Source organism: Rhinolophus hipposideros (genome assembly GCF_964194185.1).
Source record: "Rhinolophus hipposideros genome assembly, chromosome: 6".
NCBI classification, from domain to species: Eukaryota; Metazoa; Chordata; class Mammalia; order Chiroptera; family Rhinolophidae; genus Rhinolophus; species Rhinolophus hipposideros.
In genome coordinates this window covers 56,394,292-56,407,428 of record NC_138052.1, presented here as the reverse complement: position 1 = coordinate 56,407,428, position 13,137 = coordinate 56,394,292, and the positions used below count along the sequence as shown (strand labels likewise).

The 13,137-nt window shown below is 38.8% G+C and overlaps 1 protein-coding gene across 3 annotated transcripts in view; it reads right to left on the bottom strand.

Annotated features, from left to right (window-relative positions):
- ITPRID2 (ITPR interacting domain containing 2) overlaps nucleotides 1-11,327 on the bottom strand; it is a 36,344-nt gene extending 25,017 nt beyond the window's left edge. For 2 of the 3 annotated variants that reach the window (XM_081052673.1, XM_081052675.1), the window contains exons 1-8: nucleotides 10,830-11,327; nucleotides 10,414-10,459; nucleotides 7,308-7,357; nucleotides 6,417-6,473; nucleotides 4,432-4,471; nucleotides 4,249-4,347; nucleotides 2,850-3,058; nucleotides 1,119-1,816 (exon numbers count right to left, since the gene is read on the bottom strand). In XM_081052673.1, coding sequence (XP_080908799.1) covers nucleotides 1,119-1,816; nucleotides 2,850-3,058; nucleotides 4,249-4,347; nucleotides 4,432-4,471; nucleotides 6,417-6,473; nucleotides 7,308-7,357; nucleotides 10,414-10,459; nucleotides 10,830-11,040 — 1,410 coding nt within the window. In that variant the 5' untranslated portion in view covers nucleotides 11,041-11,327. Of the gene's footprint in view, nucleotides 1-1,118; nucleotides 1,817-2,849; nucleotides 3,059-4,248; nucleotides 4,348-4,431; nucleotides 4,472-6,416; nucleotides 6,474-7,307; nucleotides 7,358-10,216; nucleotides 10,460-10,829 lie in introns of all 3 variants that reach the window. The other variant, XM_081052674.1, reaches the window with a different exon arrangement.
- Nucleotides 11,328-13,137: the final 1,810 nt, after the last annotated feature.

The following is a 13,137-nucleotide window of genomic DNA, read 5'->3' as shown; positions in this document are numbered from 1 at the left end:
AAAAAGGTAGCTATATCAGCAACTGAAATTTTGTAATAAATGAAAAATCTTCACTAATGAGAGATACATACTCACATCAGAGGAAGGATATTTATAAGCAGATCAATTGTCCCATTTTCTAACTCCCTAAAATAATGACAGGTGATTCTAAAACTACTGTGAGGTATAACTAAAACTATTCTGCAATAAATTTTAAAAAGAAAAATTGCGTATTATGTAATTCGCAGGCAAAACTCTTGAGTAGTACAATATATGCCTCAGTTTTCTCATGTAAAATAAGACCACCATGGCCTGTCTCACAGACTAAGAAAGAAAAGTACTTCAAGGGCATAGTACAATGCCCTTGTGCTGGATAGGTGCTGGATAAACTTATTTCCCACCTCAAGCTATACAGCTCCAACTCATAAACCACAGCTTCCACTATTCAAAAGTAGTTTTAGGTGAACCTCATCAAAATTATTTTTATCCTGTCCAATTCAAAATTTGTGTAAACTAGCCGAAATATCACTAGATTTAAAAAAAAAAATTAAAGTAACCAAACATTGCTCTTCTGGGCTTGCAAAAATCCTATCCAGTGGCGTTTCAAACCTCCTGCCCAAGGTTCCCTAGCCTCCCCCCTTCAGGTACCTATCTGTTCCTTCCAGTCCCTTACCCAAACCTATCCTGGTCTTCTTCACACTTACCCTTTCCACTGAGGTACATGAATAAAACCTTGCCCAAAGGCACACAGCAACTGGTGGCAGAGACAGAACGCAAACCCTTTTGATTTCACAGCCCGTGTTTTTAACTATTATGCAATATTGATATAAATTTGAATATTCTCAGAGCACCAAAATCTTAAACTGAGAGAGAAAGGGAGTTAAAGTTCAAGGAATATACGAGGCAGTGGAGGACAAAGCACCTAGAGGAGCTGATGACCTGTACCATTACCTTGACTTCACATAGTCTGTTACCACTTCTTCGTTTGTGAAACACAAAACAAAAAAGACTGGAAAGTCAAAGTTAGGATGAATTCTTTTAGTATAAATTAGCCATCTTTCATTTGAGAAACACTTTTTGGCACTTTTTTTCCCCTCTAAACTACTATTTGAAACAGATCTCAGTAACTTTTTACCTACCTCTTCCATTTCAAAGGAGTCCTTCTGTGGTACCATTATATTTCTTATGGACGGGATTGTCAGTGGTGCACAGGGTTCTTTCTCAGCTGTGGACACATGGACATTTTTCACCTCACTGCCATTTTCCAGTTTACTGTGGCTGGATATGTTGAAACTGCTACCTAAATCAGATTCTCTAATACCAGATTCCTCACCAAGTTTATCATGACTTTGGGTTTCTTTAGTTTGTTCATTTTCAGTTTCTTGGTTAAAATTATTGTCTGCTTCCTCAGAAAGTCTATCAAGGTCAACACTCTCCATAATACTTGCTGAACTACCTGATACTTCTTCTTTGACTGTAGCCAACATAGAAGATGAGTCTTTCTTCTTTACAATTTTTTGAGACTTTTGATCATTTTTATTGCCAATTTCTTCGCTCACTGAAACATTGAGAATCTTTCCTTTTTCAGTTGCTGGGTAAGGAGTACCACCTTCTCCTTTCTCTGTTTTATCAACACATAAATTTAATTTTGATAGTGTTTTCATTAAGCGATTTGCAGTGTTACTTCGGGTTAGAGGTGGAGGTGAGTCTGTCTCCTTAGTAGAGGTCACTGAGGTCATACTTCCAATTCTCTGCAAGGGAGTCCCAGAGACTTGTGAATATAAAGAAGAAAACGCGTTGGCCACAGTAGTAAGCACTTCAATTTGACGAAAACGGCCTACAAAGAGAAAAAAAATAGCATTAATTATATATACATCTATGAATATATATGTAAATATTACTATTATTCAAAACTCCAATAACTGAACTTAGATCACAAAGTCTATGAATTTTCCCCCCTTATCTAACACATAAAATGTATCTACATTTACTGTGGAGAGGAAGAAATATTTTTCACTTCAAGCATTGGAATTTGTTTTTAAAAATCAGAAGGAAGCACAAGGTGTGATAGTAACACTGAATAAAACAGAAAGGACTAGGTATTGATCTACAGCTGTGATTCTGATTTTAGGTCTCGGACTCCATTATCTTCCAAATGTTCTCCTTAAAAAGTATACATAATTATATATTTTATACTTAATTGGGGAGGAGAGATTTACAGATCTCATAAAACTAATACAAGGACCACATAAACATCCCTTTTTGGGAACTTCTGGTCAACACAGAAAAATAAGCAAAGATATAATATGAATAAAACTTACTGGCTTAGCCATTCTACTTTAGATTTACCAAAAAAAAAGCATCTGAAATTGACTTCAGTTAATGGTAATAAGACCCCTCCCCTACTTCTTTCTTGAACAAACGCAATCTGGAGATAAGTAAAAGCCTAAGGTTCTACCAGTAAGTTATGCTCTATAAGGTAACAACCACGTTTCCTTGAAAATAAGAGCTAACTGGAAAATAAGCCCTTGCATGATTTTTCAGGATGATATCCCCTGAACATAAGCCCTAATGTGTCTTTTGGAGCAAAAACTAATATAAGACCTGGTCTTATTTTCGGGGAAAGACGGAAGTATCACTCTGTAAGGTAACAGTAAGTCAAGAATTGGGGAAGAGGAGAAGAAATAGGTTAATTAACTTTTATAAGTTGAATAATAAAAATTCATAATAAGTAAAATAGCTATTGTGTTATCCTCAATAATTAAAGTTCCAGTGCTATTCCTAGAAATTAGTAAGGTTTTAAAAATAAGACCATCTTGCTGTGGATACCATAATTTGAAAAACAACATGCTAACATTTAAAAACCTTACTTGTTAAAGCGTAATTTGGGTTTTCTACTTCCATCCGTTGCATTTGAGCACTCAGAAATACTTTAATATCGATCCCCCTGGCAAATGATGACGAACTAAAAAATCTGGGAGGAATTTTAGAAGCAATATCTGGTTCATCTCTTCCAAATCCAAGATTATAAAGAATTTCTTCAGGATCTTCCTCATAAAGTTCCAACAATTCTGAAACACTAAAAAAAAAAAAAAAGAGAGAGAGAGAGAGAGAGAGAAAGAAAAAAAGAGAAACATCAAGACATAAAATAAGTTTATAGTCCACATCCCATGATAAATGAATTCATATTCCTGCTTTCCTCTGATAAAATCTTTTTCTATAGCTTTAAACCATTATTTATTTCAGCATCTTTCTACACTGTACTAAATGTGATAAATAAACCTGTAAGTACACACTCAGTAAGAGATTCTCTAAGTGATTCCTCACCTTATTTTTTTCGTCATTTTAAGATTCCCAGTAAAGCAGCTAAAACACTTAGAGGAAAGATGAAGAAGAATAAGGAACAAAAAAATAAAAGAAGAAATGAAAAGGGAAAACACAGTAGGAAGTTGGTAGAGCTTTGGTAGCAGGGGACATTCGGCAGAATTTGAGCTTCTCTGCTATCTTTGGCTGTCCTACCAGAGGCAATACAGGTAACAACCTGATCTCAGGATAGTGAGGGAGGAGCTTACTTTGAAGTGGTTACTTTTCTCTAACCACTTCTACTTAGGAAGTAGGAGAAGTAAGGTAGGTATGGGTTACACAAAGGTAACTTATTCTAATTCTATCAGGAAATGAACATTTATTATCCCTTCTCTCTCACACCACCTATAATCCAAGCTGAGATTCACTGAGGAAAATAGGACTGTTAGAAATAGAATTTGAACAGGGGGAAATTTCGATTTGTTTCAGAGAAAATGCTCAAGATTACAATATAATAATTTGGTAACAGTCAGAGGCCCAGGTATTTGCTTATTTTAATATGTATTTTAAAGATCTTTGGTTCAGTATAAAGATAAATCTATGCTTAAACATCAAGCATAAATTGGAAAGGTTTAATTCTTATTTTTATATCATAGTAACTCAAGACTAACAGAATGAAGAATTTTGGAAGTAGAAGTTACTCCATTATGGAGTTCCTCTTTCAAGTTGCTGATAGGGCTCAAAACACTCAGGAATGAATTCCAGCAGCACTATAAACATATTTGTTGCTTTTTATTCAATCTTAATTTTAAAAAAAGCAGCAGCAGCTCCTGTCAGTTATGCTGAACCATGAAACACTTTGCATTCCTTTTGATTTCATACCAGAAAGCCAAACTTAAGTTTGAAAAGTGGTCAGAGTAGTTCACCTACAACACAATGTAACTGTAGCATAATTTCGTAAGTTACCTGGAAACTGTCCCACTACTTTTCCCAGATCCAGTGGAATTCATACTTCTCCCTTTCTGATGAAACTGTAGTCTTCTCTCTTTGGCCAAGATGTTATTGCTATAAACAAAATTAAGATTATATAAAACTTTATTTTCATAAATGTTCTTCATTTTTAAAAAGAAAACAAACACAGTTACATACCTGCTTTCAATTTCAGCATCAGTTTCATGAAGGTGATTGGCTATAAGTAAAAAGAATAAATGTGGAGTACAATTGTTAGGAGGACAGTAAATACTATGATACAATTATCAAGAAAGTGAATTAACCACAATATTACTGCTAAATGCCTAATATGCCAAACTTTTGTCTTGACTCATTAAATCTTCATCATTAAAACTAATATATCAATTGATAAGAACAGAACCAGTAGCTTTTGCAGGGTGCTTTCATTTCTGTTCGTTAGCCAGTAAAATTACTTCTACTGAATGCTTAAGTTAAAAAGACATATAAGTAACCAATTAAACTTCTTTAACAGTTTAGAAATAAGTAGTTAGAAGATGTACAGCATATGCGGTATATGTGGTTCTAATTATTAAATTTAAAAGCTGTTAATAAAGAATACTTTAAAAGCAAAAACATGATTTAGCATTATTTAAGTGTGGCAATAGTATTTATCAATTTCTAATGTGATTTTTTTTTTTAAGGCTGAAAATTCACTCCAGTTGCAACCATTTTTTAATGCACGTACTGGGAAAATGTCTACTCATTTTAACGTAAGTTTATTTGTAAGTTTATTTGTAAAAATTGCCTTTCAAGTTTATCCCAGACTTACAAGTTCTAAACAAATAAATGTCATTAATGTATGCTATATGATACACTAATGATGGATATATATAATTATACATTTGTCCAAATCCATGTACAAGATCAAGAATAAATCCTAATGTAAAGTATGGACTTTGCATAATATGATGCTTCACTGTAGGTTCATCAATTGTAACAAATGTACCACTGTAGTGGGGGATGGAATGGGGAAGGCTAGACATAATGCGGGCAGGAAGTACATGGGAAATCTCTGTACCTTCCCCTCAATTTTTTTGTGAACCTAAAATTCCTCTAAAAAAATAAAGTCTTAAAAATCAATTCCATATTGTAAAACTACTCAGATATCAAAGTTATTCACAGTAATACTGAAATGCATTTAAAAAGGGTTTGACAATATGTTCAACTGTACTGAGTAGAGAGCAGTACGTTTAAGCTCCTAACAGAGTTTATTCCTTGAGAGCAAACTAATAGTAATAATAAAAACTAATATAGTTAGATTTTTCAATGTTTACTGAAGTTCTAAACTATACAGATTGATTTAAAACAACAAAAGATCTAGGATATTAAATTCAGTGGATAAATTCACTGCTCATCAAATTACAATATAAAAAGATTTAATAAAATCCTTAATTCTTTTTTATAAAAAGCATACTGTATTAATAACCCAGCTATACAGCTACCAATAATCTTAAAATACCAGTAAAATAATAAAATAGTAACAAATTCTTAATTTTACATTGTGGAAAGCATTATTATGAAGCCACAGGAAAAGATTACGTAATCTGTGAAAACTTAAACACAGCACAGTACACTTTTAAAATGCTAATGCAGTCTGACAGACTTCAGTATAATTATTTCTAATGAAATTCTAGTAACTCTATTTTGTCTTTGTCCTTTCATAGTCTAAAAATCTGGTAAAAGAGGAAGGGGAAAAAAGACAGGAGACACTTGGATGCAAAGAGAAAGAAAAGCTGCAGCTGTAAATCTGACAAGGCTACCTCATCCTAAAAATAAGCTTCAATTTAGTCTTCTCATGTATAAATATTTAAGTTTCCTTCCTTCTGCGGGACAATTCTTCCCTCAGTTATATCACCATTGTTTGCCCCCAAACAATTCCTTTAAGCATTTAAGTCCAAGGAAGACATATGGACATTTTTACAACGGTGTTTCAGAGCCATTCCTATATGTATCCTATATGCTCTGACTGGACTTAACATATAAAAGGTCCTGTAAAATGTGTCCGAGCCATTTTCAAGACCTTTAAAGTTAGCCCTGAGGATCTTAAACCTGAAAATGCTCAATTTTATCTTTTCCTAAATTTCAAAACTATATGAAAACACAGTTCTTCCAAACAAACATACCTTCAGCTCCCAGTGACAAATCATCTTCAAAACTTCCTCCATTTTTCACCAGCACACCTGAAAGAAACATTGAAAGATTTATCCTGGTGTTCTGTTCTTTCTGACCCCCCATGTAAAAATCACTGCCTTAGGAAAACAAATTGACCAAGCAAAACATAAGATACAGTAAAGTGTTTCAGACCTGAATGCCCTCAGAAATTATTCTGATTATATAATTTCAAGGAGCAAGTATAAACTTTTACTTTATCATCAAGGAGCCATGATTTGCAGCCAGGCAAAGTTCTTAGAAGCCGATCTACAGGCTACTTAATACTTACGCCTTTGAAGATGTTCAATTAGATAACATATCTTACCCAAGAGTTTCATGGAAAACCAGATCCTGGAGCAATCATTCTTTTTACGCCCCTTATATTAAGTCAGGAGCTCGAGCTAGATTTTCCTGATACTGTAAATGTTTTTTATATGCCTTGTCACTACCTGCACATTCTTGTTGTACTTTGAACTTTAGAGTTCTGTCTTGCGCAGGTTGTAAAATTTCAGGCGTGGCAATTTCAGTTAATGTAAGCAAAGAAATGCTGCACTAAAGCTAGTTCACTTAATATATGTTTTCCTTATGTTTACATGTATTTCCATATTTAATTAGTCTTTAAGATATCCTTATCTGGACAATAGAAATACGAGTTTCACATTGTGGAAAGGTTTGGTCATTTGCTTAAACTCACCACTGTTTTAAAGTTTATTGACAAGGTTTCTCCCTTTTGGCTTCTACCTTAGAATACATTTTAAACATGAGTATCTCTTTTATAATTCATATATGTACACTTTCTCTCAGAGGACAAATGAAGCAGGACCCTCATAAAGAACAGATTTAGAAAAGCAACTTTATCTTACCCTTGAGTGTACTACTGCTTTGCTCATCCAGTGAGGCTCCCAAAGGGGTACTGAAACCACATAAACATATAAACCTTAGTCTTGAAAAGCTGTCTGGAGAGCTGTCATTGCACAGCCTTACACTTAAAGGGTTATAGCTAAGCAAGCTTCTAATGACAGTTTAACTCGCCTCTAGAACACACAAGGAATGCAAGTGGATTACATAAGTAATATGCTACTAAGCAAATACTTATGTCAAGTCAGTTTACCAGGAATGATTTAATCATATCTCTCTCTGATCTGCCAGCAATTAAGAGCAAGAATGGCAATTACAAATGATATGAACTAGCATTTTCTTTACAAAAACAGAAAGGAAAAAAAAAAGAGAATGACAATAGAAATTAAGAAAATGTCTGCTTCCCTCAAACCCTTCCCTAGAAACAGGAAACAATCAAAAGACAGCAAATTTTTACCTCAATAATATTAAATAGTCAGAGTTTAGTTAGAAATAAAGCTCAACCGTTTACTTAAATCTTATCTGTTAAATCTATTACTAGCATTTTAGAGCACCACTCAGCAACTCGGTTAGACCAACTACTATCTTTTTTGATACAAATGCAGAAGCTGGAGACTTTTCTGCTTTTAAGACAAAAAATACATATATTCTTCATTAAACTCTGAAAATTACCAAAAAGCCAGCTTGAAAATCAACCAAGAACCAGTCATTACTAAAATTCTTTCACATTCTTGTAGTACAAACACAGATAACTTGGAAATCTCTTTTTTTAAATGCAAAAATGTTTCATTTCTTTTTCGAAACTACATTAAAGAAACATTGTTTTATTTTGAAAGTTCTATTTCATAACACAAAATTTTAATAATTTATACCTGTTAAAAATTCACATCAGACACAGAGTCAACATAAAAATATGTTTCAAATAAATATTACTGAAATGCCAATTAAATGTTGGCATTTAACTGGCATTTCAATAACTGAAACATACAAGCAAACAAATATACATGCAATGGACATTCTTTGAAAATTAGTGATTTTGATATGTAAAAGAATCGCAAGCAACTACCATAAAGATATTAATAAAACTTTGAGCTAAGTTTTTGCATATATTTTAATAAAATTCTAATTTATGTCTTCAAAAAAGTCATTCTTCCCAATGGCTACTTTCTTAGGACAAAACTGTATTACTTTTTGTGCAGATGTCTCCACTTTTCTGTGCACTAACAGAAAGCAGCAAATAAGCAAGAATATAACTGGCATTCTCCTTCAAACACAAGTCTCTCATTCTTAAAATTGCTCTCTTTCAAATTCTATCAAAAACTTGTTCCTTCTTAGATGCTAACTCAAGTAATTTGTTTCTACGTAGCCAAAAAAAAAAAGTGATTATCAAAATAAAGATTCCTTTAAGCAAAGACAACATAGTATCTTTACTCAGGATATGGACAGCAATAAGAAAACAAAGACTATTTGAGAAATTATCAGGGAGAAAAATGCTGTCTTCGGATCATGTGTACTTAATGTACAAAGAGAACAGATGCCCAACTCTGGGAAGGATCCTGAATTGTTATTGGAAAAAAATACAGTTGCATATATCCTGGCAGTCAAATCTGTGATAATAAAGCCAACATTAAAAGATTATGTGTTCTAGTTTTCCCAGGTACATGAATGCCACTTTTGTACAGAACAGGTGCAACTGTAGGGAACTGGAAGGAAACCTACGAGGGAAGGGACGGCAGATTATAGAACCTGCCTATGGAAGTCGAGATCAGCAACAAAAATGGAATTTTCAGAGATGATATGTCCCGGTGAATGCTAGCATTTGTTACTGTATTTATCTTAAAAGATGCACTTATTTATTATTTACTTGACAGGATCAAGTAGATCTGATACTTGATATGATCTCTTATACAATCTTAATTCCAATACATCATAAAAATAAACATAATGTGCTCCTTCTCTTGCTCTTAAACATTATTTCTGTACATCTTACAGAGAAGGTCCATATATTCACCCTATCTCAAAAAGGTCTTTGACACTCACAAAAGTTAAGGAATCCAGTAATAAAGAGTGCTCAGGAAGGCTCCAGGCAATTAATCAAAACAGGACATCAACAGAGTAGTGGCCAATATTTTATCTATCTTTAGGGAAGAAAAATAAACTAGCATATATGAGAATCACTTCTCCATTCCCCCACCCAAAAGACTTCGAAAACTCTGGTACTTGAACAAAAGATTAAGAAAAGCCCAAATGGCGTGGCAAAAAAACAAAACAAAACAAAACAAAAAAAACCTGTGGGACACAAACACCTTAACCAATGTTAAAAAGCAATATTTTTCATATGAGATTTTACAGGTAGCAAATAAATCGGAAAAAAATAATTAAAATGTGAAACCAGCACATTTCCCCATAGTAAGGTTACTTGCAATATGATTCACTCCTCTGTATTTTATCAAACACTTTGTACCAGTTGCCAAAGCTTATCATTAAACAGATTTATGCAGTTTGAATGACTTAAAAGCTCTGTTTCCCTTCCACGAATCCCAGTGCCATCTCACAAATGCATTTCCAAAAAGTAAACCACTGCAAGAACAAAGTTAGCTAGTTTCTAACAGCTTCCCAAGTAGAATTAAGTCGCACACAAAAAAATTAAAGCCCAGTGAGTGTACTGTAGTTAAGTGAATTAAGCTCATCTAAAACACATTTGAAAGGGAAATGATGCCAGCTACACAGATGCCAAAACAAAAGCAAAATAAAAAGTTGTGCGAAATATGAAAATCCTTTCTAATAAAAACAAGGCAAGCATAGCGACATGGTATGTACGGTTATATGTTTTAGGTGTTTGATCTCTGATGCTAACTCCCATCATCACCGGAGTTGAAGTCCTAACACCAAACTGTAAAAGCAACACGGTCACCAAAGAATCAGCGGGCACAGCATAGTACTTCCATTTCTAATCGCTTAAAGGAAGAAGCTATCCGCAGGCTGACTTTCCGGTCTCTCGCCTCCGACGGCCTTGGGACCCACAGGGACGGCGGCCCGAGTCCCTCTGCTCGGGCGTCCCCTCTGCGTGGATCCGTCTCCGGGACGCGAGCGGCGCCAGCGAGGACTCACCGGCAGTCCTTGAGCCATATCGCGATCTTCTCGTTGGGCACGTTTCCTGCGGGGCAGAGCGAGAGGACAGCTCGTTACCGACCCCAGCGCTCGGAAGGAAGGCCGGGCAAACCTGGGGACTCGCCTGTAAGAACATCTACGGGGGGGTGGGGGACAAAAAGCAGCCCAGGCGACATGTCTCAGGGTCCATCTGACGAGCAATGACACGGCACCGGAGTGTCTCTGCGGACAGTGAAGACGCTCTGCCCAGCGCGCGTGTTTAAAGGTCGGAAGTGTCTCCTCTCCCCTCGGCCTGCGAAGCCCGGGAGGACCTTCCACAACGCACCGGAGTCGCCCGGGGCGCACGAGACGTCCCCGCCCGCCCGCCAGCCCGCACTCCCCGTCCCCCACCCGCCGCAGCCCGGCCGCGCACCGACCTCTCCCCGCGGCCGCCGGCAGCTTCGCGCCCGGGAGGTCCTCCTCGTCGTCCTCGTCCTCGTCCTGCGTCGTCGCTTCTGTGGACAGGTCCTCCGTCTCCGACGCCTGCCAGGACCCGCGGCACTTGGCCCAGGCCTTCCTTCTGCTACTCGCCACTTGCCACTCCAGTTCTTCCTCCGCCTCCGCCGACGCCACCAGGGGCCGGTCCATGGCCGCACCGGGGGCTCCGCTGCCCCAGCCCGAGCCTGCGCGAGACGAGGCGGCGGCGGAGACCCCCGCCCCTGCTGTCAGCGCCGGGTCGGGCTGGGGGCCCCGGGCGCTGGAGGAGAAGGAGGAGGAGAAGGAGGAGGAGGAGGAGGAGGGGACGGGAGGGAGGGAGGGAAGGAAGGGGAGGGAGGGGGCGGAGGGCCAGCGCTTCACATGAAGCCGGCCGCGCGCAGGAGCGCGAGTGGCCCTAAGAAGCGCCGCCGGGAGCCGAGCGCCGGCCGGCCCCAGCTCCCCGCGCCCCGCCCCCGGCCCCCGCGCCCCGCCCCCGGCCTCCGCGCCCCGCCCCCGGCCCCCGCGCCCCGCCCCCGGCCCCCGCGCCCCGCCCCCGGCCCCCGGCCCCCGCCCCCCGCCTCCTCCCGCCTCCGCCTCCCGCCTGACGCGCCCCTGACCGGGCGGGCCTCCGCGTCTGCGCGCCCCTCCCTCCGCGGCGTCCCACGCCCCCTTCCGGCCGGGGGCGCGCAGGGCGGGGCGCGGCGGGCGCGGTGGGGAGCGACCCGCAGCCCCTCGCGGCCCACGGGGTGGGAGAGATGTGTTTACTTGCTTGTTACGAATCTTTTCTTCCTCGCAACTTCTCCTGCGTCCCGGAGGAGAAAAATGTGGAAACGCCAAGTCTCACTACACGTCCCTCTTCACCGCGTCAAAACAAGTGTCTGTGTGGACTCGCTGGAAGTTGTTCTTCGAGGAGGCCAAAGAATGGGGTCCAAGGACTTGGGGACAAAGCTGAAAGAAAGAAGCGCCTAATTGATACTGCTTGTCAAAATCTCATAACTGGAAGGGACGAAGCTTCGTGGAGTGCTACATTCATGCTTAAAGTTATTTATGGTGATTGTGTTAGCTATGGAATTAAGAATACTTAATCTGGGAATTCCACGTTGAAGTTGGACGTGTAGGATCAAAAAAAGAGCATGGTATAGCTAGGAAAATGTAGGAACACGTGCTTGGATTTTGGAGCAACAAGATGCTACGAGAAACGTGATGTCAAGGTTCAGAATGATCTTTTAAAATAAGTTTCAGAATTCCCTTTTGTTATTTTTAAAATCTCAGCAGAAAGATTATAAAATACTATTCAAAAATCAAACAAACTTCTAATGGTTTATCAGTATAAGATCCTACCCAAAATCCAGATTAACTTTCCAGAAGCATCTTAATATCATTCTGGGCCTATGTATTCCGCGACGTATAAAGGGAGCTAGAACAGTGATACTAGTATCTCATTGGTTTGAAATTTCACTATTAGTCTTTTCTTTGGATATTAAAGACTTTTCAAGAGTCCTACAGCGACGTGTGGCTAACAGTTGAATAGCTCCCCAAAATAAGCCCTGTAGGAAAGGGTAGAGAGTGAGGGAAAAGGCACTGAAAGGGCTGGTCAAAAGCCACAGAGAGCAAAGCATATGCACCGTCTTCCCAGTTTCCTTCAGGGCCCTGCTGGAGCCCACCCTACCCATCTGCTGCTCCCAGCTTCAATCCCCTTGTCGCCACATGATATTGCTGACTCTATTCTCACTTCTTAAGTTCATTCCTATTCTTTGTCAAATACCTTCATGACCTTCAGAATCCAGCTGCACCAGAGGTTTTCTTCCACTCCATCTTTCCCCCCGTCTCAGTCACATCTCTCCCACAATGCCCTGATATACAACTGAATGTCTGTATCATTTATTCAGGGACTGAGTTGTGCAGTAAACAATATGACTGGCCTCTGAGGGTATGTTTGACTTCCCAGACAGATTGTAAACTGTGAGAATAAAGAACATTTCTCAGTATTCTTCCTCCACCTTTTACACTTTTAGTGCAGTGCTGATCCCACAAGGAACAACGAGTTTCTTGAAGTAAATTTTCTATTCTTTATGTTCTTCAGAACGGACAGTTGAATGGATAAAATATTTGCTGCGTGTGGTTTCTCAGGCCTATTCCCTTTTACTTAGTTTTGTTGATGTTTAAACAATACACTTTTAGACAACAACAAAGAATTCTTGCTAAAAGCAGTAAGGAACCATATTTTGTATTTCAAAACCAAACCACCAGAGTCAAACAATAAAGAAA